Consider the following 22339-nt stretch of genomic DNA (forward strand, 5'->3'; position numbering starts at 1 on the left):
GCTAATATTCATATGTTTCGTGGCCATTTTGCAATGCTTTGATGTCCATTGTAGAGCCCTGCACTGAAGCCCTAGGCCGTCTGGCCGGGCTTCGGGCCAACGACTGTGTAATTACCGCGGACACGGGCCGGGCCGGGCGCCTTTATTTTTAATCGAATTCATTAAAAAAAATTGAAACACTTAAACCAGGGGTCGGCAACCTGTTCCCATCAAAGAGCCATTATTACCCATTTCCCACAGTAAAGAAAACACTGGGAGCCACAGCAGCCGCGGCGTTGTGGGCGGGGCCTACCCTCAGACAGCAGAGAGCTGCTCACAACAGGTAACAGCAGCCGGTACCGGTCGCTCGTATACGTCAAAGTTATCTTTCATAAAAAGATAATCAATAAAATGATTTATATAAAATGGATCCAGAAGTTGTAGCCCATCTCTGCCTACAATATTTAGATATTTTTTACCCTGTTGGTGGTTTTACTGAGCAGGTGCCACTTTTGTCATACCTTTCTTTTTAAAACATGTTTAGACTGTTTAGAATACAAATCCAGGCTCTGTCACGTTTGATTGTTGTAATTAAACTTTGTAGGTGGGGAAGGTCAGAAAAGGATCCGATCAATTTGTTCTTCCCTCGTTTACAGTGACGGAGATAACGGCGCGGTGCGCCTGGCTCTGGTGTTAATCAAGTTTAATTTTATCTATTTTCACAAGAAAACAAAACAGTTAAAAGCAGGGCTTGTGTTTACCGGATAGTTCCCGTATTTGACCGTTTATTTTGACGGAGAAAGAATAGAAAGAATTACCCCGACGCATGCAGATGAACTGACATTTTATTCTACGCACATCGCAGATGTAGCTAAATCACCCAAGAAAAGATTCCCATCTGAACATCTGAGCTGGACACTGCTCAGCGCAGCTCGCTGTCAGCGTGTACTACATAAGGTCCACAGCGAGCTGAAGATGTGGAGAGGGGCTTGGAGCGCGTCGCAGAACCAGAGCGCATGCGGGAAGATTCCTCCGACTGAATTCTGAATCTGATGCGGCTCTCTGTGCTTGTAAAATAATGAATGGATATTTAAATAAAATACTTTATATTTTACTGAATTGATTTTATATCTGTAAGTCAATTATATGTAAAGATTGTCTGCGTAAACCTGAACAGGCCCAACCCAGTCTTACTGTGAGACCGGGTTGATGGGCCACGCTTGTGCGTAATCATAGGCGCTGTCTGAGCTGACGAGGATGTGAGATTCTGGGATTCTCATCAGCTCCTGGATGTGTTGCCACATTGGAGACAGGAACAAGCACTATTCAGCCAAAGTTTCATCATCAGGGAACATTTTCTAAGTGACAAGTCTCTCTGAGCGACAGGGTTTGGAAAACACTCGCTTCAGTGGGAGGAACCGTCCCGCATGCGCTCTGGTTCTGCGATGCGCTCCAAGCCAATCTCCACAACTTCAGCTCGCTGTGCACATATGCACTGACAGCGAGCTGCGCTGAGCAGTGTCCAGCTCAGATGTTCAGATGGGAATCTTTTCTTGGGTGATTTAGCTACATCTGCGATGTGCGTGGAATAAAATGTCCGTTCGTCTGCATGTGTCGGGGTAATTCTTTCTATTTTTTCTCCATCAAAATAAACGGTCAAATACAGGAACTATCCGATCAACACAAACCCTGCTTTTTACGGTTTTATTTTCTTGTGAAAATTGTTGGAAAGAGATCAAATTTAACTTGATTACCACCAGAGCCTGCTCCGTCATCTCCGTGACGGTAAATGAGGGGAAAACAAATTGATCGGATCCTGCACGTCTTTTAACACATTGGTCAGGATTGACACACTTTGTTTTCATTTAGTTGGTTAAAAAAAAGTCGGGCTCGGGTCGGGCCAGAGAATCCTGAAATCCTTTTCGGACCGGGTCGGGCTGGGGCTCCACCCCCTCGGGCCGGGCCGGACACGGGCTCAGATTTTGGGCCCGTGCAGGGCTCTAGTCCAATGGATAGAAAGGGTAAAACTGACAGAAATCTGCCACTCGTAGCCCACCACTGCTAACACAACAGGCTAAAAAATTGTCAGATGTAGCGTAAGGTTTAATGATACACTAGTCACTCAGCTACAACTAGGGCTGGGCCTAAAATCAACCACGATATATTGAGGATTTCACCTGGATAACGATAAATAGACTATAACTACAGGTATGCGCAGAAACAAAAGCTGTCCACTAGATGGGGCTGTCACACGTATTACGTTGAGTCACATTTTTACGTGACTCAAGGCGGCACAGCTTCTTAAAGGGACATGAATGTTGCCAACCTACACACATCTTTTCATTTTTTTTATTATCAAATCTATTGACATGGGAAAAATTATCTTGATAAGAGTCACAAATTTTGATAACGATAAATTTCCGATTTATTGCCCAGCCCTAGCTCCAACAAAAGATCAATGGCCTTTCATTTCCCTCCCTCCTCTTCCACAGTAAGCTTTAAGTTTACTGAATGACATGAGTTCAAAGCAGGTAGAGATAGCATTTAAGCTAGGTTGCATGCTGGGAACTGAGGTCCATTCTAGCTGATTGATAACGCCTCCTTGTGGGTACGCAGCACTATTGGTCATTGCTCTATGCTCGCATATATGATTAGTTTTGTTGTAGAGGCCGGGGGAGGGTCTTAAGGGAATAACATTTTGAAAGCTTACCTACCTCATAGAACAGGAACAGTAAATCACACTTCTATCACTTTTAAAGTCACTCACTGGAGCTGATGGGGCTTCTTACTTTAATTATTAGTCCATACATTAGCGGTATAAGATAGACCCAGTGTTTAACTTTGTAGACATTTTTGGATATTACCTTAGAAATAGTCAAAAATGAGATGTAGATAATTAACAAAAAATAAAATTCTATTTCCATATAAATGTATGAAGCTATGTGTAAATAACACAAACGTTTAAATTCTCCAGGTTCATAGAAGGAAAGACAGTAAATTCATGGATTTAATTTGATGTACATTCTTGTTTAACATTGATGGTTGCTCTACTGACCCTAAATCTACTGTAATAAAATGTGCATTATTACATCTAAAAAGTTGGAAAGTATCAAGAACTGCAACCATTCTACTACAAATACTTTGTGTACTTTAGAATGTAGTTTTATTAAAAATCCAATATTGAAGTCTGCTTGTATAAATTAAAAACTTAAATTATTTATATTCTGTTTACGTTTTGTAAAGATATGTAACATTAGGCTCCACCTTTGTCTCAAAAGAGGGCTACTATTCAACTTCAAGAATTTTTTTTTGCTTTATTTCTATTAATGGTTAATAAAGTTAATTGAAAGTATTAGCCTCCCATTCATAATATCTGCTCTGTCCGGTGGTCCCTCTTCTTTGTTTTCAAGTTTAACACAGGCTTCTGATTTATGGGCTTTTATAACCTTGAATGGACTCAAATTTAAAGTTGTTAACATTTTCAGCTCCGGTTTGCTCGAACTCAGCCTTCCAGACCACACATAAATGTCCAAATCACGCTTTTCCACTTGAGATTTATGTTGTTCTGAAAACCACACGGAGGAAAAATGCGTAGAATTAACTTCTCTCTGCTTCCCCGCACCGTCCACCTAACCTCACGCTCCCTCCGACTGTGCTTATTGGAACGGAGACAGATTAACTGCTGGGCTCCTAGTGGTTCAGAAAGGCCTTCATTTCCTCTGTGTCTTACACTCGCGGTTTTTCCCTCAAACATTCACTCTCACGCGTCTCCATTTTCCCTGCTGTTTTCTAAGCTCTCTCTCTCTCTCTCTCTCTCTCTCCCCTCTTCCCCCCCCCCCCCCCCCCCCCCCCCCTCAGCCTAGTGTGTCCTGGTAGTCCGCCCCCCCCCTCGGTCTCACCTCCTCCTGTGCCCCAGAATGTGTTTGGACTGGCTTTTCTTGTCCGACTCTCACCTCTGCACTGCGGATTGTATGACCTTAGAGGATTTGTTCAAACACAAAAACCACAGAGGGCTGACATCATATTATTTCATGCACGTTCATTTATTCTTGTGCATGCATTCACTCATCTGCAGGTAAAAAAGCAGGTGACATCCACCGTAATCACTGGTGCTGCTTTTATTCAAAATGAGACTTGTCACATTTTATTTTGTGTAGATCCAATCCAGCCTCACCAGCTCATTTACACTGAGTGGCCCTGCTGTGACCCCTACAGCAAAACTGTGTGGCTCAAACAGGAATTTTTTTATAAATACTTAAAACATGATCAAATTTTAAACATTTGTCAGATTTTTCTTTTTTAAACATAAAATGCAGTGCAAAAACCAAAGTGTTTGTTTCCTTCAGGCTCTGATACGTTTGTGGAAGTGGGCATGCCAAGAAGCCCTTCACATTCAGCCAGTGGCAGTGAGCTGAAACAGATGCTGGCTTCATGTAAGACTTCATCGGGAAAGCGACAGGCTGTGGAGCTCCTGCAGGGCACCAAAAACTCCCATCTACAGTATGTTTCTATCTACAGATCACTCCCAGCTCCTTATGTTCACGTTTAGCATCTTTCTGGTCATTTTTAGTTTGGACTAAACGATGTTTGGTGGATGATAAACAGACTATTTTGTTCTGGGCCAGAAAAGTTTACACTGATGGATGTTTAGGGCTGTACAGTCAGAACATTTGGGAATAACGTTATCAGTGTGGGTGACTGATTTCCCTTCCTTGGCACTTCCAACAGTTCTGACTGTCTGCTGTCAGACGCCGAGTCCAGCTCGTCAGACAGCCCCGTTGCAGATAAGAGGGCGCCGGGTAGCGAGCGGGCAGCCGAAAGGGCTGCACAGCAAAACGAGAGGGAGAGAATCAGGCTGGCTCCACAGACGACTTTTGCTAACATGCAGGTAAACCCACTCACTCACACACATACACACCAAAAACATGCTTAAAAGGACTCAAGCTTTTTTCTGCATTTTCAGGCCTTTGACTACGAACAGAAAAAGCTGTTGGCAACCAAAGGTTGGTTAGCGTTCATCATCTAATATCACAAATTCTAGAGAATTTTTTTTCTCCTCTTCAAAAAAGGTATTTTTTATTATTATTGTTTGGTATGATCTGTGTGTTCCTTGCTCGGCAGCGATGTTAAAGAAACCCGTGGTGACAGAGGTGAGGACACCCACTAACACCTGGAGCGGTCTGGGCTTCTCAAAGTCCATGCCAGCTGAGACAATCAAGGAGCTGCGAAGAGCCAATCACGTCTCCTATAAACCCAGCATGACTACCACATACGAGGTCAGGCATAAAAATTACTTAAATTATATTTTCTCGTTATTATTTGTTCCTTTATCCTGTCTTTGACTTTCACTGTGAGCAGAAAGCACATTGATTTAGCAGTTGATTTGATTTCAGCACCTTTTCATTCAGAATGACTCATTTTGGTTCTCTCTTGTTTATAATTCGTCTCAGGGTTCCCCGCTTTCCTTGTCTCGATCCAGCAGTCGGGAAGGCATTGGGAGTGGCAGCGACTCGGACAACTGGAGGGAGAGAAACGGCACCGGAAACGGCCTGACGAACCACACGGAGTTCCCCTCGGCTGTCAGCAGTCCGAAGAGGAAGCAGAACAAATCTGGTCGGTAGATTTTTGGCATCTTGAGTGCAAATATCATCATTAAGCAACTAAATTGTAATTATTTCTGGGGTTTCTTTTTTTTATTTTATTTTGTAATTCAGCTGCAGAACATTACCTCAGCAGCAGCAACTACATGGACTCAATTTCCTCAGTAACGGGCAGCAATGGCTGCAACCTGAATTCATCCTTGAAAGGTTCTGATCTGCCCGAGCTCTTCAGCAAGCTGGGTTTGGGGAAGTACACGGACGTCTTCCAGCAACAAGAGGTAGCACGGCTCCCCTTTGGATGAAATTTTCTTTCAACTTTAAGTCTGTTGGGCTGAACATGGTTACAGTGTTAGTTCTCTTCTGTGCTCATGCAAGGTTTGTTTCTGCAGCCCTCTAGACTTGTGTTTACAGAGATAATAAATATAAATGTTGCTGCTTTCAGATCGACCTCCAGACATTTCTGACTCTAACAGACCAGGACCTGAAGGAACTAGGAATCACCACTTTCGGTGCCCGTAGGAAAATGCTGCTTGCCATTTCAGGTACAAATAATTTAGTCACTTGAAGTAGCCCTTTAACTCATTCACTGCCATTGATGACTAAAGTCATCATTCTAAATCCAACTTCCCGTTGCCATTGACTACTTTAGTCGTCAATTACATTTTTGGTTTGGGAACGAGCCCACGCACCTTGAAAGTAAACAGCACAGCTCTAAAGCTGATCTTCACCCGTGTGTGTGCCATGATCAGGAAGCAGACAATCTATGTATTAGATCATTTTTTGACGCCGCTATGAAAAAAGCGAGGCGCAAACCGGAAAAAACTGATTTTGAAAGAATGGAAAAAGCTAGAAACATGCCGATTTTTCCTGATGTAAAAAGTGAGTCTACTGTTTCTTTTTGTAGTTTTGATGTTTTCATGGTCATGACACTTCAAAAAACAGTAAAAATTATCAAAAACGCTGGCAGTCAGGCGCTTTCTGATCAGAAAATGGCTGGTAGTAACGGAGTTAAGACTGGGGAAAGAGAGTACAAGCTTTAATCGGGACCGCTTCAACACAAAGATATTCAAATTTGGTCGCTCTGAGTTTAACATGCAGGCTGAATGTGAAAATGGTCTTCTGCATCCATCTCCTGCATTAGCTTCCAATAGAAAATAGACGGTGAAACTCTAGGATTTGAAAAGCTCACCGTTTTGACTCCCGCCGGGGAAGGCTGTTGTTAGTTTAGCGTCCAGGAAACGGCAGAGGACGTCTCGACTAGTGGAAGTTGCCCATTAGCATTAGCAACTCCACCACACAGCAAAACTCCTTCAGGCTTAAGTTATTTGTGGAGATCAAACATCAACATGCAAAGTAAAAAGAGTCAGTGGTGGAGTTGTGTTGCTGTTATCCAATCAGAAGTGAGATGTCCAAATATCAGGAAATAAGACTCCAAATCCTGTCGTGTTCTGCTCAGCTCTGACTTTGCTTAATTCTAGTTCCTGAAGCAGGTGCATCGGAGTGTCTGCCCTGGGACTGGGAGGTCAGGGTTCAAATCCGGTCGGGTCAGACCAGACTTAAAAAATGGGACCCAATGCCTTCCTGCTTGACACTCAGCTTTAATGGGTTGGATTGAAGGGTTAAACCACCAAATAGTTCCCGAGCGCAGTCACTGCTGCAGCTCACCACCTCTCAAGAAAAAATTTTAAATATAAAAAAGATTTAAAAAAAAAATAAGATTTAAAGTATGGTTAAAATGAGAAAATTAAAATCAATTTCTGGCTTTCATTGGTTAACCCCCTGGGGTTGATGGACACAGATCCGCATTTTTTGAACAGATATGATTTGGGATGCCGTAGCAGCAAGACTCCACTTTCCTGAGATTCATTTTCTTTCAGTTTCAATTCAGGTTTATAACAGAGATTATAACCTACACCACAGTTTTTACATTTTGTTAATAGGCCTGGTAAAAGCGGAGTTATACTAAACTAAAACAACCTTTTTTAGACTATCAGAGAATTTGTGAAAACCATGATCATGAGCTGTCACGGAGCGCGGTAAACTGTAGACGGACATTGATGGAAATCTCTAGATATTGGAGCGATCTGTGATGAATAGAGTATTATTCACATGTAGTTGAGTGTGTTTTTATGTATGAATGCCCAGCAGCTCAGCTGTTTTTTAGCTGGAAGACAGGAGAGTGAGACTCGCAGCTTGAAGTCTTAACGCCACATTGAGGGTTTTGATAATAATGTGGTGGATCAATCCTTCCTCTTAAGCCCCCTTCAGACAGGCCATGAAAAATGGAAATGTTCAGAACTCTGTCCGTAAGACCTTTGTGTCTGAATACAAACATCCGGATAACGTTTTCCGTAATTAAACCGAACGATGCCCCTAGTAACAGGTCTGGACTCGTTACGGACAAGGTGGCTGCTTCAGACTGGTGAGGTCGAGTTCCGGACAGGGAGGAGGGGGAGGGGACCGGGGGACGCTGTGCGCTCCTAGATAGCTCGCTCCTGTAGCATGCGGCGAACCATGGCAGCTCACCTCCTACGGTACCGTCTAGACGCGCGACGGAGCGCATCACACCGCTTCCATGATTCCTTTAACCATTGAGCGCCATCATCCAGGTCTTATGCATCTTCGTGTGCGCAGAATTATGCTTAACATGAGTCCGATCTCCCCCCACCCCACCCCACCCCCAGACATCTGGAACTTTTCCCTGCTGTGTGAAGGCAGCCGAAAGGACAAGTTCCGGTACAAAAGTGGTGTGTCTGAAAACACAGTTCTGGTTTAAAACCGGACTGAATTGTCCACACATATTCCGGAATGTCAATCTGAAAAGGGCTTTAGACACTAAAAAGAGATGCTGGGTCATAACAAGAAGAATGAGGTCCTGGCAGGCACAGAAGAAGTTGCTCTCGTACCACACCAGTATAATTTCTCTGTCTCCAGGAGTGAGGCAAAGCCCCGCCCCCTCTGTGATGCTTAGAAGACAGGAGAGGGACTAAAGGTTTGTCAGGAGCAAGCAGGTTCTAGCCATAGAGAAAAACAGTCCAGCTATTCCTCCCTTAGTCCAAATAATGTTTTCTGTTGTTTTTTCTTACGCGGAGAAGCCAGGCCTGATGCACCTCTGCTTAGTGGACAGAAACTGCTTCTTGGAGTGGCACAAATAAACTGAGTTATCTTGGAATACAAAAAAATCTAAATCTCATGTAAATAATAAATATTTGTTCAAATGTTTATAAGGAATTAGCATAATTGTAACTTATTTTGGCACAATTAAATATTTTCTGGCATCTTTTTGACCTGTGTAAATAAATGTACTTTTTTTTTCATTTTCCTGCTAATAACATTTTTTGAATGTTATTTGCTATATTTATTCATATTTTTAATACATTTACTGTCTAGATTGCCATTCTAAATTATAAAAAACATTCATCATAAATGTTTGTTGGTTTCACAGTAACAAAATTAACTTTTTTCTAACTCAAATTTTATGTTTTTGAGTGACTTAAGGACCAATAATATTATCCTTTATGTCCAAATATAAAAAATAAGTATAAATTCATACAGTCCAGGTTGTGCTGAAAAGACTGACACCAAATAAAGCAGTAGTTTTTTTTTTAACACAAAGGAAAAATCTATATTTGTCAAAAACAGCAAATTACACCCTGGTTCCCAGAGGGTTAAATCAGTCAGTCCCTGTCTTCCTCATGAGATGTATGAACGTTACCCAGTAAATCACGTTTGCTGCAAAACCAAAAATACTTTGAAGGCTATTTCTTTGATCGCTGTGGTTCATTCCATCAAACTCATTAAACAAAAGACAAGTAGAGTTTATACCATTACACTCTACCCAGCAAACTATTATAACTTTACTGCGAAATAAAAGGCGACAAACTGGCTTGTTCTGACTAGCTTCAATCTTTCTACTGTCCACAATGACTAAGGGGGCGGTCCCTTGAGCAGCGTGACATCACGTGCAAAGGGTCAGTAATTATGCAGCTTTATAACTTGAAAAAACGTTAAAACAAATTTCAGTCATTTGCACAAGCATTAGTGACTGGGATTTGGTTAAAGAGCAAGTCGCATCAAAATCAACCTTTTTTTTTTTTAGCAATTCCTTTAAATTCTTCTTGGATGAGTCTCCAGCTGCTACAGCTGCCTTCCTGATGCTGATTTAGATTCTGTTGTTGCACTTGATCTAATGTGAATGTGGTGGGTGTTGCACTCCGTTACTGACATCATTGTTGGACATTTGTTAAAGCTGGAGCTGGAAGACTACTCTGGGAGCAGGAGTCATGGTGTTTTCTGTAAAAGGTCCAGACATCAAACCTGAGCCAGGGTGAGACTTTGATTATTAGGATGGAGTTTTCCACTTTGACTTTTCCTCAAGTATGGGTGAACTTTCCCCTCCGCTGACCGGGCCTTGGCCCTCAGAACAGACATATGCACATTTCTTGCTTGTCCTTTATGAATTTTTGCTTCTTATACAGATTTTAAGCTTCCTGTCGGCCTGCCAATATAAAGAGCTGCTGCGGCGGGTTGCTCCTCTCCAGGACTTACAGCAAAAGTTTATCCTGGCAGGGACAGAACGCTGCTATCATGTGAATAATTTTAAAATGCCATTGTGCTCTTCTGACATTCTTTGAGCAAACTGCTGTTTAAAACCAGGTGGCCACAAAGAGGGCTTTTGCTGATGTGAGCAGTTCTGTGGCGAATTGAATCAAATTTTCTTGTCATTGTTGATCAGTTGCGGTTTGGTGAAAAATGTCAACAAACTTCTTGGTTGAGGGTTATTTATTTTATTTTTTTCATACTTTTGATTAACTTTGTAAGTAGGATCATCGCAATAAGAGTGAAACGAGGCGATTTCCTCGGGCCTTGAGCTGGCCTGGGGCCCCAGACAGTTACTGTTTTTGTTTTTAATTGCAACAAAAACCTGTGTAAGCTCGCCACATTGCCCTTTGGCTATGGGATGGTGGTGAGTTCTTTGCAAATTTTGAAATGTAAACATCAAGCTTGCAGTATTATGCATGATCTATACAGGGTATTTGCTCTGTCCCCCCCCCCCCCCCCCCCCCCCCCCCAAAAAAAAAAACTTTTGATAAAGTTTAGGTGAACTTAAAGGAGTAATAAGTGAGAATTATACAGTGAAACAATCACAAAATGTAACCTTCCTTCTAACCCCGGTTTCACACTAAAAGCATCAGTGGCGCGGAATGGCAGCAAAGCGTCACTGCTTCGAATAGAATCCATTATAGTCTATGGGACGTTTCAAACCAGCAGCAATGTGGCAATTTCCAGGTGCGTCCCAGAAGCGGCGCGCCACTAAAGTTTGGGTCAGGTTCTATTTTTGCCGCGTGTCGCTTCTGGGATGTGTCGATTTCCACAGTTAGCGTTGGACTAGACAGAAAATAACTTTTTGAATATTCCTGACTTAAACAGTCTGTCAATATTTTATGTGTTGTTTGCTGCAGGACTCCCTTGAAAAAGAGGTTTTAAATCTCAGTGAGTTTTTTCCTGGGTAAATAAAGGTTAAAAACAGTATGGTCCCTGTGAGCACGCGGAGTGGGGGCTCCCAAGTCTATTTTGCCATGGACCCCCAAATGCCTTAAACGGCCCTGCATGTAAAAGGAGCAACAAGAGAAGCATCATCCACCATTTTAAACAGAATTTTCAAAGATCATGACATGATCACGTTTTCCTGATGCTGGTTTTTGTTCACAGAACTAAACAAGAACCGGAGGAAGCTATTTGAGCCACCCATCAGGTCCTCGTTCCTAGAGGGAGGCGCGAGCGGACGGCTTTCCCGGCAGTTTCACGCTGACGTGGCCAGCGTCAGCGGGCGGTGGTAGTCCATCCCAAAGGAACCTCTTAAAACCATCCATGAAGACCGGAATCTACTTGTTGCCCACCTTTCAGCAGGTGTTTGCCCTTTTTGAGCTTCGGCTGATTAAAGACTGTTAAAACAAAGCAAAAACATATTTTTAAAAAGCCATAATTTTACCTGAAGTGCCAACTAGAAAAAGGGAATCCTCAGACGTAAGTGGTTCAGTGTTGACTCCTTTTAGAATAATTGAATCTATCTGGAGAATTTACATATGAAGGATGTTGTTGTGGTTCTGGAGAAAAGGTACTGTCCAGTATTTCCGTCCACTTTTTGCATAAAGGGACCAGGCAGAATGATTAGTACAATCAATTTACAGATTGATACTACCTGCATTAAATTATGCTTTTGTATCAGTGACATGCACTTTATTACTAGGTTTCTGTCTGCGAGAGCCTTTACTCCTTAGACCGAAGTCATAAAAACTACATTTTTTATAAAGAGGAAAAAGCACAGCTGCATTTTGTACCAAACATGAGTTAAGCACTTGGCCACCGAGATTAGAGATCCATTAAACAAAGTTCAAAAGAGACGTTAACAAATGAAACCAAAGGGAAGCGCCATGGCCTTTGACCTCTCGCTGCCTTCAGCGTGTTGATTGGTTGAGATTTAATTAGAGGTCAGTGTTAAACAGCAGCTTGTCTGTATATCAAGACCAAAGCAAGGGAAATAAAATCTATTGTACTTATTACGCATTATGATTTTACGTTTAGTTTTTATTACCATTTTAGGCGAATGAGTGGAATGTTTATTGGTAATCAGTTTACATATGTATTTTTATATGTTTATGAATGTTTTTTTCTTCAGTTTTTAGTGATTAGTTATGTTTTACTTGTGTTTTTTTCTGCCCCTAAATCTGTGGATCCGTGGTATGGCTGTGCCATAAGACAGCAGCTGTTTGGTGAATCTGATCGTGTCATTAGTCCTTTTTCTCTGCTTTACTTTGTGTTCATAGTGAATTTTGTTTTATCGTGTATTGTTATTGTCAGTAATGCTCACCTGGAGTCCACTCGGTCTGCTTTAACTATTAGTTTGCTTGTATCTGGTATGTGAGGTGTAAAGCCAAGACCTGCGTGCCATTTTACCCCACCCCCCTTTAAAGTTTTTGTTCCATTTCAAGAAAGGAAAGCTCTAATAACAGAACAAAGTGCCAATGCACATAACTCATTCTTCAGCAGGGAGATATTTCAGTAAGAGACTAATATTTGGGTCTGACCTTCCTCTCCACACAAAGGAGCAATATGTTCACAGACAAGCCGGTCTCATTTGAGAATTTCTGAAAGTAGCAAACGTAGAGGGGAAAGTTACTGAAAGGATTCAGATTTAAGACAAAAACAAACACAAATCTGGAGTTTTCATCTATCAGTCAGGAAATCTAAGGCTCCTAAAACCTTGTTGGGCAGAGTTTATTAAAGTTACAGGATTAAGCAAGAAACGGTGCTTATCATCAGATCTTTTAACTTCTCTGTGTTCCTGTAGATGTTCAGCCACATTAGTTGGAAAAGCAAACATCTTTAATTTGAAGTTTATTGGATTTTTCTTTTCTTTTAGAAGATCTTACTTTAGAAGCCAAACGATCTTCTGACATCCAGAGGATTTTCAAGTGCAATTAAGTGTTTTATTTTTTTGTTTGTGTTTCTAACTCCGGTACATTCAGCGTAAAAACAAAGAGGAATTTATGTGTTTAATCGAAAGCTAAAGTCTTAAAGGTAGATGGAGGCATGGATGTTTTATCTTTGCAAACTTAATTAGGACAGGATTTTACATCCATTAGTTTTTTTCATGAAGATTCCTTTCATGATGTTCACCTTGAATCACTTTTCAACCGTTTTATTTTCCTTTCTGATTTCAGCCATTTGCAAAGCTGAATGTTATTCCGACACGGTTGCTGATGCAGACCAGGTAGCTTTTCTTTTTATTTTCATTTAAAGTCTTAAGATGTGATGAAGAGGGTTAAAGCTCATGTAGAGAGGGCTTCTTTACCCAGAGAGGAAACCCCCGGGGCCAGTATGCTCCCACTCATCATGGTTCTACATCCAGACTCCTGAGCACTGATTTCCCCAGTGCTGCGACTCGTGTTCCTGCCTAGCAGACATTTGTTTTCTTCCCTCGCATCGTTTAGATGCGTTTGATAGAGGTTATTGACTTATAAAAGTGGAGATCTATTAATGCGTGTTCTTGCAGCTTGAACACGTATCAGTGGACGGTTTACCACCAGCATTTCAGTCGTCTCACAATTATGTCTTTGATTTGTCGTATTGGTTCCTGTTCACAATAGGGATGCAAATGAAGGAATCTTTGTACTGCGGTCAAATGGTACATTTAAAGTAAATGTAAACCACTAGAGGAAGTATCTGTATGTCTTACCGTTTCTAATGCAGCCAGTATTTTGTGTGATAAAAGGTACATTTCTGCACATTGTTCTGGGTAAGAACTTGTTGAAACATTGCCACGAGGCCAAAGCTCTGTTCACTGTGCCATCTGTTGATGCTATTGTTATTCTGATTGTATGGTTGTGCAAATAGAAGCAGAACACTTTCATCTGGTGGAAACTGCCCAGCAGGAAATGATAAAAAAAACTGTTTGTTCAAACATTCAAATGATATTGAGGTGGAAATAAATGTATACAAAATCATAAGGTGTTCATTTTCTGCTCTGAAATGAATCTATTTTTTTGTTTTTGTGAAAAGATAAAGCTAGCTCATTTAGAGGAATGCTGAGTTCCCGTAGGCTAGGTTGCCTTGAAGCAACTTAGTTCAGGCTGTTGCCTTTTACCACCATAGGTTTTACATGAAATGGTTATTCATTTGGTTATGTAGGTGCAGTGCTAGCCACTACTTCTGGATGAAAGATCATAAATATAACAAATGTATATTTTTTGATGATTTAAATGTTAAAACAGCATTTGCATAAATCACTTTGTCACTGGTTTGAATGTTCAGTCAGAATCATGAATCTGTTCCTCCAAACTGAGGCCATGCTTGAGCTGTCTACAGCAGGCCAGATGGTCGTCGATCAGAAGTTTTTCAAAACGTGCAAACAAACATGTAAATCTTCTTGAAGCTTCACATGCACACAGCGCATAAGCTGTGCACAAAAACAATAGCCCATCCTGCAAAAGGGCAAAGATACAAAGAAATGAAACTACCACCGGTTTATCAGCCTAAGGGAGGACATTTAGCTGCACAGTTATAGGCACACTTAACAGTTTTGCTTACTTTTTGCACCCCCTAGTGTTTGTTATTAATTATCTGTGGTCAAAGCAAAAGTGAAACTTATTTACTTGTTTTTTAACACCTTAATCTGAAAGTTGGAATACCTCCACAGCCTTCATTAGTGTCTACAGGAGCAGTGCATCACTAAATAAAACAAATCAGCTGTGTTCATGATCTAATAGTGTTTCCCAACCCTGGTCCTCGAGGCACACTGACCTGCATGTTTTCCACATCTCTGCTTCAGCACACCTGATTTACGTTGCCTACTCAGGAGGACATCAAGTGCTGGAGATGCCTGTTATTAAGTCAGGTGTGTGGCAGCAGGGAAACACTGATGTTTCAAAGGGCAACATGGAAAATTGTGTGTGTTGAGGACCAGGGTTGGGAAACGTGCTGGAACCAGACAATATCTCAGCTCCATTTTTTCTAATAGACCGGACCACCACTCTGAAGTTGCAAATGCGGTATTCTGGCCGAAGAGGGCAGTGGGAGATCTGAGTGGCATTTCAATAAATCTGTAAAGGGTCATTTTAGCACATACTGGCTCAAAAAAACTTACATAGCGCCTTTGACAGTCAGGACTCCAAAGTGCTTTACACTACAGTGTGTCATTCATTCATCCACACGCTGATGGGCTACAGTGTAGCCACAGCTGCCCTGGGGCACTCTGACAGGGGTGGGGTTTCTGGGCACGGGTGCCACCGGCCCCTTTGACCACCACCAGCGGGCAGGGGGGTTGAGTGTCTTGCCCAAGGACACAACAGCGGGGTTTTCTGCCAGAAGCAAACCTGCAACCTTCTGATTAGTGGACAACCTGCTCTACCTCCTGTGCTGCTGCCCCTAAAATGAATGTGTTTTTGATTATATGCATTTATAGATGCAAGCTAATCTGCAAATATAGCATCTGCTTAATCAGAGAAAATTATTCAATTCAATTTAATTCAAAAATACTTTATTAATCCCAGAGGGATTCTATCAAAATAACACAGTTAATATTTTATCCTGTTCATCACACCTTTTTGAAAATAACTGGTTTCTATTATCTTATTAAATAAAATTATCTAGTAAGAAATTGTCTTTGTTGCACAAATTGTCTATTGTTTCTAGCTCTAAAAATATTAATCTTACTCCTTTTTATAAAGCTCTCCATCACTTGTCTTCATTTATTTATCTTTTCCATTTCCAGTGCAAAATAAAAGTTGTCATTGCTGCTGAACACCTCAAGGGGGCAGTGTTGCCTCTTAAATTTACACCCAGAATGGTTACTCGGCAACAGATTAGCCAATAAGGATTTAACAGATAACATTACACAAGTACTGGAAGGTTTTTATTAAGATGATTATTGTTATTTTAGCATGACGTGCTTTTAAGCATACACATTTGCATATTTTAAAAAGTATTTTTTTGAATTTATTGACTTTGAAATGCAACTTCTTAGAGAAGAAATGCAATAGCTAAAGGATGTGTAAATTTTAAAAAAATCCAAGACTAAATTATTTTAGATTACCGTTGTGGTTTACACGTTTGCTGCTCCAGCGGTCTCATCCAACAACACAACAAGCCTCCAACACAAACAGGTGGTGCTACTGAACTGTGACTCACTCAGCTTCTCCTCCCCTGTCATTAATTTAAGCAGGTGCTTGATGAAGAATATAAAAAAGAAAAGAGGCCTTTGTGTTTATATAACACTTCAGCGCTGGTTAGGTTATAAATATTGGGATGTAAAAGCAGAGGAGCTGGAGGTTAATGTGTGGGATGGATGCTAAGAAAACATTCATTTTGGCGTCTGTGCCGTTTCTTCATAACATAAACAGAAAAAAATATGTTGAAATCTCAGATTTGATAATAGAATAATTACTGATGTACGGGTTTTCTCTGGATAGGAAAAAATAATCCAATTAAGTAAGCCGTTCTGAAAGTAAAATACATTTATTTCTGCACAGAAAAGCTATTAAATGAGAACTAAATTCTGTCTTTTTGTCCTTTTTTAGAGCAATTACTCATACATGGAAATCAATCTCAGAGCCCAGCATGAATAATGGTTGTTTTATGTTCCTTTGTGAGAGACGGGGAGTGACAGACAGCTAAAGTGCAGAGAAAAGAGGTGTTGGGCTTTTTGACATTAAAGGACCAGCCTGCTTGGTCCAGAACCTCCCATATTGTTTTCACAGGCAGCTTGCCTCAGCGGGAGAGGTGTCAACTACCGGAGCCGTGACTAACCTCATCATACCTGGCTCCCATCCAGGGGACAGTGTGTTCACCGTCTGCCTCATTCGAGCTTTTACTTTTTCTCAAACACACAAAAAATATCTGTCTGTGTGACTTAAGTAATGCCTCTGCTAGTGTGTGACACATGACCAAACCCCAACATGTCATTCATCCAGAGCTTTCCTACAGTAAATACTTTGGCTTTTGGGAAATACACAGTGATGGAAAAAGTACTTGATTTTTTTCACAAGGAGTTACAACATTACATAAATAGAAGTGGAGGTATCCAAGATTTATTTTAATTAAGAACACATATTAGAGTACTTAAAGGAAAGAAGAAACTTGTCTTTTTATATAGTACCTCTCAAAAAAAAAAATATATATATATATATATATATATATATATATATATATATACATACAGTCAGGTCCATAACTATTGGGACATCGACACAATGCCAACATTTTTGGCTCTATACACGACCACAATGGATATCAAATGAAAGGAACAAGATGTGCTTTAACTGCAGACTGTCAGCTTTTATTTCAGGGCATTTACATCCAAATCAGGTGAACGGTGTAGGAATTACAACAGTTTGCACATGTGCCTCCCACATGTTAAGGGACCAAAAGTAATGGGACAATTGGCTTCTCAGCTTATCCATGGCCAGGTGTGTGTTATTCCCTCATTATCCCAATTACAATGAGCAGATAAAAGGTCCAGAGTTCATTTCAAGTGTGATATTTGCATCTGGAATCTGTTGCTGTCAACTCTCAAGATGAGCTCCAAAGAGCTGTCACTATCAGTGAAGCAAGCCATCATTAGGCTGAAAAAACAAAAGAAACCTATCAGAGAGATAGCAAAAACATTAGGCATGGCCAAAACAACAGTCTGGAACATTCTCAAAAGAAGGAACACACCGGTGAGCTCAGCAACACCAAAAGACCCGGAAGACCACGGAAAACAACTGTGGTGGATGACCGAAGAATCCTTTTCCCTGGTGAAGAAAACACCCTTCACAACAGTTGGCCACATCAAGAACACTCTCCAGGAGGTAGGTGCATCTGTGTCAAAGTCAACAATCAAGAGAAGACTCCACCAGTGTGAATACAGAGGGTTCACCACAAGATGTAAACCATTGGTGAGCCCCAAAAACAGGAAGGCCAGATTAGAGTTTGTCAAACAACATCTAAAAAAGCCTTCACAGTTCTGGAACAACATCTATGGATGGATGAGACCAAGATCATCTTGTACCAGAGTGATGGGAAGAGAAGAGTATGGAGATGGAAAGGAACTGCTCATGATCCTAAGCATACCACCTCATCAGTGAAGCATGGTGCTGGAAGTGTCATGGCGTGGGCATGTATGGCTGCCAGTGGAACTGGTTCTCTTGTATTTATTGATGATGTTACTGCTGACAGAAGCAGCACGATGAATTCTGAAGTGTTTCGGACAATATTATCTGCTCATATTCAGCCAAATGCCCCAGAACTCATTGGACGGTGCTTCACAGTGCAGATGGACAATGACCCAAAGCATACTGCAAAAGCAACCAAAGAGTTTATGAAGGGAAATAAGTGGACTGTTTTGCAATGGCCAAGTCAGTCACCTGACCTGAATCCAATTGAGCATGCATTTCACTTGCTGAAGACAGAACTGAAGGGTAAATGCCCCAGGAACAAGCAGGAACTGATGACTGTTGCAGTAGAGGCCTGGCAGAGCATCACCAGGGATGAAACCCAACGTCTGGTGATGTCTATGTGTTCCAGGCTTCAGACTGTAATTGACTGCAAAGAATTTGCAACCAAGTATTGAAATGTATATGTTTGATTTATGGTTCTTATTCTGTCCCATTACTTTTGGTCCCTTAACATGTGGGAGGCACATATGCAAACTGTTGTAATTCCTACCTCGTTCACCTGCTTCGGATGTAAATGCCCTCAAATAAAAGCTGACAGTCTGCAGTTAAAGCACTTCTTGTTCGTTTCATTTGATATCCATTCTGGTGGTGTATAGAGCCAAAAATGTTAGCATTGTGTCTATGTCCCAATATTTATGGACCTGACTGTATATCTAAAATGATTAGAAAATGTCATGAAAAATTAAAAATTGTGATTAGAAAAATGTGATGAAAGGGGAAGAAATAAGAGGTGATCAGTGTAAGATTTTTACCGTTAAGCTCTGGAAACGTCCATCAAAACGTTGTTGAAATTAAATTAAATGATGTCCAGTTGTTGAAAAATATTTGCGACTTCGTAACAGAACCATAAAAATCAGGTCTAACTGAATGAGTCTAAGTCTCTGGACGATGCCATATTAGACGCCATGTTTCCTTCTATGGGAGGCTGTAAAAACAAAATGCATTTACTGATTTGAAACAAACAGTTACAAAACTTTCACCTTTCATAAACATTGTTGTCTTACACATTTTCTCTCTTCATTCGTTGCCAGTTATGAAAGGGAGGCTGATGTGCTTTCATTTTGCTGGAAGTTAGGCAGCAATATTTGACCCTAATGTCCATTCATTGGTAAGATCTACTAAGCACAAAATTACTGGTTGCTTGCGTATTTTTGGTATGCACTGCCCCCATCACCAGGGACAATACACATTGTCACTTTAAAAGTAAAAGTTTTCAGCTAACATATAAATAGGTGACGTATGTAGATGACACTGAAGTGTATTAAAGCACTATTACCTTTGGAACTGCATTCCGGTGCAGATTGTGTGCTGCCAGTAAAGTACTTTTACTTATAAAACTTTTTAGAATATGTAGTTGGAGAACAAAGTTGTTTTAAAAATGTAGTGGAGTAAAAGTAAAAATGTAGGCCTCAAGAAAAGTATTTAAGTACAGTAAGTACTTGTACTTTGTTACATTCCATCCCTGGAAACGCACCTTGGTGCCACAACCTGAGATTAACAATTGGTCAGGTTTATTGTAAAAACAGGGCACGTTGCTTTTTAATCTACATTTTTAATCACGTTATTAACATTATATAACAAAATATTTGATCTACTTAAAAACAACCAAAAATCCTCAGGTTTGTGGTCATTGATGGATTTAAACTGAAAAAACAGACTAGCATTAATCTCTAAAATGTATCAACTCAATACCAAAGAGATGGGGAGATGATCTCATTTTGGAGGCTGTTTGAGGAGTTTAGAAACGTTATTGCTTAAACGTTATTTCTTTAAGACTTTAACTAAACATTTTGTGTAATTTATGAGCTGGTTATCTTCTGGCTTGAGCTACATTTTTATTTCTTCATCTAATTCTCTCTCCCAGAGCAAATAATCTTATTTGTTTAAATGTCAAACCGTTCCTTTCGGCTTTTCTTGCATCGCAAACAGTTAATTTTCATAATAACCTTTCCATTCCTGCTTTTAATTCATCTCTCCTTATTAAAACAAGTGCATCTCTCTGGCTCTGAGCGTGCATTGTGCAGCTGGATGTTATTTGCATGTCATAGAAGTGCTGATAAACGAGAAAATCACAGAAACGTTCCTCTCCATTATCAATCGAGCTGTAGCTCAGCTCAGATCCCCCTGATTCAAATCAATAACATTCTTAATTTAATGCCCTTAAATACCAGGCAAATGTGTTAGGTATGGAGTCACACACACACACCCTTTCATTGGGCCCTAGCATTGTCCTCTCCCAGTGAAAAGTGCTGCAGCCTGTGCTCCTTACAAAGTCTCATTTCTCTGTTCTGTGTGGATTGATGAGTAGTGGCAGCGTGCTGTGTGCTGGTAAGACACAAAGGAACATGCATAAATGTTAAGTCACTCTCCTGCCCTCAGCCTGTGAACGTTATTCACCTGAAACCTTACAACACAACTGTTCATGCCATTATTCCATCTGTCGGTGCTCACATGCACTCCAAGCACAGCTGAGTGAACAAATGCGAGCGGACAGCCAAATCAGAGCACTCTGTGACGTCCCCTCACACACAAAAGATGTGTTTACCAACACAACTGTGGGAAAATGAGAGAATAAATTAGACATTTTGAGATGCCACGGATTAAGAATGCAGATTGGTGAGAATATAGAGGAGTGGATGTGCTTTACATAGTGTCGTTCTCCCTCTTCATCCTCCTGCAGCCCTGCTGGAAACACTGATGTTAACACCGAATGACTCTCGCTGGAGGGGGTGGTGGAAAGAGGGCTGACAGAGAGGATGGATGAAGGTATGATGAGAAGGAATCCTCTAGAACTGGCCAGTCTCATCCTCCACGTCCTCCTGCTCAGAAAAGAGCTGCATGATGGGGGAGGGAAAGGGAGATGTATGAGATATCAGATTTAATAAGAGGAGAAATTTAAAAGTACTCTGGCTTCCTCGTGGTATAATGTCAGCTATCTGAGTCTGCTCAAACAAAGATGGCTGCATGCTAGATGCTGACCTTTTGCTTTTAATTAGTTTGATTTTTCCAGCCAGGAAACTTGAGCCAGATGCAGCAGTGAAATCTGAGGTTGGAATATGTTCAGGCTGTGTCTGAATGCCACGGTGATTAGAAGCTTACTGGGAGATTAATCCTCCTGCTCGGCACAAACTCATTTTTTAATCCTTGCAGCTCTGTGGAAAATGCTCACCAGCTACTGTAGACAATAAATAAAAAAAACACACTTTTGGTTTGTAGATCTTTGGTTTCATCTTTTCTTTGTGACCCATTTGAGTTCATGTGGATTTTCATCAGTTCTTTAGGTGCAGACTCTCATATCTCCACCTTAGCCACAAAGAGATGCCAAAACAAATAGAACGTGACACTGAAGCTCAAATGGAGACAAAACTGCTTAAGGGAATTTTTAATGAATCCAGTAGCTGTGATCTACACGAACTTTTTCACTGTAAAAGAGTCTGGAGACTTCTTTAACTCCAATGTGAAAGGACACTTGGCCTATACTGCCTAGGTGGCCTTTTTCTGGGTGCTGCTGATAAAGAAGGGTGTTGAAGTTCAGTTGATGCAAACACACCCGCGCGTGCGTGCGTGTGTGTGTGTGTGTGCGTGCGTGCGTGCGTGTGTGTGTGTTTAAGCTCATTAATCAGCCTTTGTGGTGAGCGTGGTCGTTTATTACAGTCCATAGTGGTCCCCCAGTTCATTATGGCTCTGTCCACTTGCACCTGCGCTCCTGCGAGAAAGTTACCAAATAAGGATTTGTGATAGCCTCCCTGGATGACGTTGGACGTCAAATGGAAAATAACGGGTCCTGTGTGTGTGTGTGTGTGTGTGTGTGTGTGTGTGTGTGTGTGTGTGTGTGTGTGTGTGTGTGTGTGTGTGTGTGTGTGTGTGTGTGTGTGTGTGTGTGTTCATGCACGGCTCAGCTGGAGGGGAACCACCGTTTTAATCTGGTTGCATAAGAATCTGCTGGGTTTGCAGCCCTGCTGCCTCTGCTGCGGTAATCCACTCCACTATTCATGCTTGGCTGTCCCAGTGTGGCGCAGGACGCAGGACTCGAGTCGTGCGCGC

At 41.2% G+C, this 22339-nt stretch overlaps 1 protein-coding gene across 3 annotated transcripts in view; it reads left to right on the plus strand.

The window, feature by feature from the left end:
• The window catches only part of LOC107375951 (protein bicaudal C homolog 1), a 110474-nt gene extending 96385 nt beyond the window's left edge, over positions 1 to 14089 (plus strand). For 2 of the 3 annotated variants that reach the window (XM_015944798.3, XM_015944799.3), the window contains exons 14-21: positions 4326 to 4479; positions 4708 to 4867; positions 4943 to 4982; positions 5101 to 5255; positions 5430 to 5592; positions 5694 to 5857; positions 6022 to 6121; positions 11292 to 14089. In XM_015944798.3, the coding sequence (XP_015800284.3) occupies positions 4326 to 4479; positions 4708 to 4867; positions 4943 to 4982; positions 5101 to 5255; positions 5430 to 5592; positions 5694 to 5857; positions 6022 to 6121; positions 11292 to 11419 (1064 nt within the window). In that variant the 3' untranslated portion in view covers positions 11420 to 14089. Of the gene's footprint in view, positions 1 to 4325; positions 4480 to 4707; positions 4868 to 4942; positions 4983 to 5100; positions 5256 to 5429; positions 5593 to 5693; positions 5858 to 6021; positions 6122 to 9828; positions 9907 to 11291 lie in introns of all 3 variants that reach the window. The other variant, XM_054750308.2, reaches the window with a different exon arrangement.
• The last annotated feature ends 8250 nt before the right edge of the window (positions 14090 to 22339 follow it).

Source organism: Nothobranchius furzeri, chromosome 12, assembly GCF_043380555.1.
Source record: "Nothobranchius furzeri strain GRZ-AD chromosome 12, NfurGRZ-RIMD1, whole genome shotgun sequence".
NCBI lineage: Eukaryota > Metazoa > Chordata > Actinopteri > Cyprinodontiformes > Nothobranchiidae > Nothobranchius > Nothobranchius furzeri.